This window comes from Galeopterus variegatus, unplaced genomic scaffold, assembly GCF_000696425.1.
Source record: "Galeopterus variegatus unplaced genomic scaffold, G_variegatus-3.0.2 Scaffold3624, whole genome shotgun sequence".
Lineage (NCBI taxonomy): Eukaryota > Metazoa > Chordata > Mammalia > Dermoptera > Cynocephalidae > Galeopterus > Galeopterus variegatus.
Window position 1 is genome coordinate 198444 of NW_007729735.1, and position 4874 is coordinate 203317.

Here is a 4874-nt window from a genome sequence, read left to right on the forward strand (position 1 = left end):
TTTTTCTTTTTTTTTTTTTTTCTTTTTTTTTTTTTTCCTGTTTGTCTTTTTTTGTGACCGGCAACGGGATCGCAACCCTCGGTGCTGCGCCCGCACCTCGCTCAGCCAGTGAGCGGCCGGTCTGTACGTGGGATCCAAACCCTCGGCGGGAGTGCCACTGCGCTCCCAAGCGGCGCACTGTACAGTGCGCCACCGGGCCAGCCCCCAAACAGATTTCTTAATCCTTTATGTAAAACCTATTTATTTTTCTCTGGAATTTGGAGCAACTCTTTTTTTGTGCTCTGTTTTCTGACATTTCCCTGCATTTAACCTTGGCTCCTAATAGGCTCTTTCAGATTGAAACTCGTATCCTTCAGAATCTGGATATTTTCTTTTTTTTTTTTTTTTTTTTTGGGCCGGCCCGGTGGCGCACTGTTACAGTGCGCCGCTTGGGAGTGCGGCGGCGCTCCCGCCGAGGGTTCGGATCCCACATACAGACCGGTTCCTGCTCACTGGCTGAGCGGGGTGCGGGCCCAACACCGGGGGTTGCGATCCCGTTGCCGGTCCCGGTCCGGTATGGGCATGACACCGAGGGTTGCGATCCGTTGCCGGACACGAAAAAAGACAAAAAAAAGGAAAAAAGATGCCGGACACGAAAAAAGACAAAAAAAAGGAAAAAAGAAAAAAAAAAAAAGAATCTGGATATTTTCTCTAATTTTTCCCTTTAATAATTTCCTCCCCTCCAGAGAGGCATTATAGTATAAAAGTTAAGAAGCTATATAATGGAGCCAGGCTGCTAGGGTTTGAGTTCTAGCTCTGCTCCTTGCCAGATCTGTGAATTTGGGCAAATCTCTTAGCCTCCCTGTTACTCAGTTTCCTCATCTGTAAAATAGGGGTCATAATGGTAGCTATCTGATGGGTTTGTTGTGAAGATTAAATAAGTTTGTATGTGCAAAATGCTTACAATAATACTTACAAAAAAATAAGGCTATTTTTTGTTATAAATTTATATTTCCTCGTTCTGTAACTCTTTATTTAGATTTTGAACCTCTTGAACAGTCCTCTAATTTATAAAATTTTCTTTCTTATTTTCCATCTCCCTTTCTCTTTTCTGGGAGATTTTTCTTTTATATTTATTTATTTTGTTTAGTTATTTTTTTCTTTCTTTGTGCTTTTTGTTTCCAAGAATTCTTTTTTTGTTCTGTGAATATTTCTTACCACATCCATGGATGCAATGTTATGGATATTTTACTCTCCTGTTTTTCTGAGAATATTAATGTTGGTTTTTTCTGTCTTTTTAAAAAGTTATCTTCTATCTGCATAGTCTTTGAGGGCATCCTCCTTACTATCCGTCTTATTTTTGGTCTCTTTCATTTTAGATACTTCTTAAACTTTGATAGAAGTTTAATGATCCTTGGCTCACTGCTCATATTTAAAAGCAGAGCCTAACCTTAAAAAATGACTGGGAGCTCAGTGTGGGAGGCTTTGTATTTGTGTCATTCTTTTTTTTTTTTTTTTTTTAAGATGACCAGTAAGGGGATCCTAACCCTTGACTTGGTGTTGTCAGCACCACGCTCAGCTAGTGAGCGAACCGGCCATCCCTATGTGGGATCCAAACCCGGGGCCTTGGTGTTACTAGCACCGCACTCTACCGAGTGAGCCACGGGCCGGCCCATGTGTCATTCTTTGTAAGGTGATCTGGTAAAGCTATTTTGCTGGAGAACCCCTGGCGTCGTCATCTTTAGGTCTTTTTCACCTGGCTGGCTAGATTCTAAAGGGAAGACACTTCCATTCTCTGGCTGCCATTGTTCTGGCAAACAAGTAGTGTTAAAAGACGAGGGTTGTCATTCATTATATAACTTTTTACTCAAGCATCATGTTTTTAGTATGTAGCCCTTACCCCATTTGTATCTAATATCTTCCAATTCAGAGACCTTTTGTTTTATCCTCTCCAGGGAATAAATCCCTAGTGTTCTGACAGATTGGGGAAGAGATAGGTGTCCAGTTTTGTGGTATATGGGGTAGAGGACCTGAGGATCTAATTATTTTGTTGGCAGACTTTCAACCAATTCTTTTGTTTTCTGCTCTACTTTCACGCCCATTTTCAAAGGTGTTGCTGATTACTGAGCTTTGGGGGCTCTGGTGTAAATCAGGTTGCTTTCGTCACTGGCTTTGAATTCAACTTTATTAGATAAATCATTCATCCACATGCTTTCCAACTTCCAATATTTTGTTTCATCTTCTGTGTTCTTTCTCTTTATGGGTTGATACCTCTAAATTCTGTATGCTGTTATTTTAATGTATTTTTTGGTAATGATGGTGGTTGGGGGAGCAGGGAGAATAGAGTGCTTTAATCTGCCATTTTTAAGCAGGAATCTGTATTCTTTTTCTTTTAGTAATATGTATTACATTTGCAGTGAGTAAAATATATTTTTTAAAAAGAGAAAAGAAAGAACTCATTCCCTTCCAAAGCTACCCAGCTTGTGATATGGTCGAACAGTGTAAATATCAGTCTTGAGAACAATGTGGTGCTTTCCCAGTAGACAGTGGTTAGTTACTAGTAATATACTGCTTTGCATTTGTACCTCACTTTTGCAATGGGCATTTTTTACTAGATTGTAAATTTCTTTGAGTCAAGGACCATATCATATTTTGTATGTTTTTTGAAAAATAAGTTATAAGAAATGTCAGAAATACTGTGAAATATGCTTTATGAGAATTATATTTTATTATGATCTCATTTTATAGGTTGAAGAATGCCTCATCGGATGTAAAACAAATGCTTAAAAATGAAACAGACTTGGATATTACTGCTGATCTCAGAAAGAAACTCCATCGGGCTAAGAAAGAAAAATTAGAAATAACAACTAAGCACAATGCAGAGGTAGAATTTATTTTCCTTTCAAATAATGTAAAAGTTGAGTTTGATTTTTTTAGATTCCATGTTTAACCTTTATATACCATTATTGTGCATAAAAGGAAATCATAGTAAAGAAAACTTATGATAATTTTTATGAGTGGAATTATATAGGAGAGTTCAAGTTGAACTTTAATGAATTATTATGTTTATTCATATTTTATCGTAAATTTATTTTAATTAATGTGTTCAACTTGATAAAAATATTGATGAATTTGTTTTGAAGACTAAAGGATTTTTAAATAGGACAATTTTGAAATCATAATGTAGGTTCCTTTATGGTCTGAACCATGGAAGAATCTCTTTCTAAGTAATAAGATTTGAGTATGAAATTTTTTTTCTTATTTAAAATGCATAGCTTCATTAGCAATTGAGGTAACATTAAATAAAAGCAGCTTGTAATTTACTAGTGAACATCTATTGAATAAACAATAGCAAACAAATGTTTTATATGAGTTTTACATTGCTTTTCTTTTCTTTTTTTTTTTTATAATGAAACATTAACATGTTTAAATTTCTCCAATTCTCTCCCCCTTCCTCTTTCTTTCTTACAATTGATTGGTTTCCATCAGAATCCAGACAAGTTCTGCTTGTTGCATTTGGTTGCTATGTCAGCTGTCACTTAAGGTTCTTTTAATCTGTAGGTTCCCCCTTCATCTAATTTTTTCCCCTTTACCTCATAAAGTTTCCCAAGGTCTGGATTTGCTGGCTCCATCCCAGTAGTGTCATTTATAACATGTTCCAGTGTCCCCTGCATTTCCTGATGATTGGTTGCTGTATCCTGAGGCTTGTTCTCATTCAGGTTAGATTTGGCTTCAGAGGTATATATGTTCTTACTGCAGGAGGCCCATTATGTCTGATTGTCTGTGATGCTAGCAGTCAATGATGGTCATTTGCTAGATCCGTTATTTCAATGGGGATTTGCAACATAACATATTCTAATTATTTTATTCCTTTTAGCTGGGATACTTCACTAGACAGAAGTGTTCCTTCCTCAGCTATTTATGGTTAACCCAAGGAACAATTCATGTATGAAAGACAGGATAGATGCTTGACTTTATCTTTTACTTAGTAGTTTTGGAAGAATGAGTTGTTTCCCTGTCATCTTCCAAAGAGAGTGAGAGGTTTTTTCCTTTTGTTTCTTGTCATTATGGTTTTTTGTGATGGTAAGAATTAATTTCTTTCCCTTTCTTATTTGTATTTTTGTTCTACCAGTGGATTTTTTTCTTTCTTATATATTTGTGGTAGTGCTTATTGTTTTTCAGATTCTAGATGCAGGGCTCCCTTGAGGATTTCTTGCAGGGCTGGTGGTGTGGTGGTGAACTCCCACAGTTTTTGTTTGTCTGGAAAATACACTATTTCTTCCTCATTTCTGAAGTATAGCCTTGCCTGGGTATAGTAATCTTGGCTGCCAGTTGTTCTTCTTTTAGTATTTTGAATCTATCATTCCATTTTCTTCTGGTCTGTAGAGTTTCTGTTGAGAAGTCTGCTGTTAATCTGATGGGGGCTCCCTTACAGGTGACTTGATGTTTTCTTTCTCCTTTTAAGATTCCATCTTTGTCTTTGAGCTTTGCCAGTTTGAATATAATGTGTCTTGGAGAGGATCTTTTTGGGTTGAAGCTGTTTGGGGATCTTTGATCCTCCTGGATCTGAATGTTTGTGTTTCTCCCTAGACCTAGGAAGTTTTCTGTTATTTCACTGAATAGATTTTCCATGCCTTTTCCTTTTTCTCCCCTTTTGTAACACCCATGATTCGAATGTGCACTTAAGGTATCTGCTAGCTCTCTTAGATTTTCTTCATTTTTTGAAATTCTTTTTTCCTTTGTTTTTGTCTGCCTGGGTTATCTTGAAAGACTGTCTTCAAGATCAGAAATTGTTTCTTCTACTTGTTCTAGCCTGCTGGTTAGGCTCTCTGTTGTGTTTTTTTTTTTTTTTTTTCTTTCTCTTTTTGTCTTTTTTCGTGACCGGCAACGGATCC

The 4874-nt window shown here is 36.9% G+C and overlaps 1 protein-coding gene across 1 annotated transcript in view; it reads left to right on the forward strand.

Moving 5' to 3' along the window:
• LOC103601202 (coiled-coil domain-containing protein 171-like) overlaps positions 1-4874 on the forward strand; it is a gene marked incomplete at its 3' end in the record, with an annotated part of 20837 nt that overhangs the window by 5484 nt on the left and 10479 nt on the right. Inside the window, exon 2 of the mRNA XM_008585589.1 lies at positions 2728-2863. Within this exon, the coding sequence (XP_008583811.1) occupies positions 2728-2863 (136 nt within the window). The remainder of the gene's footprint in view (positions 1-2727; positions 2864-4874) is intronic.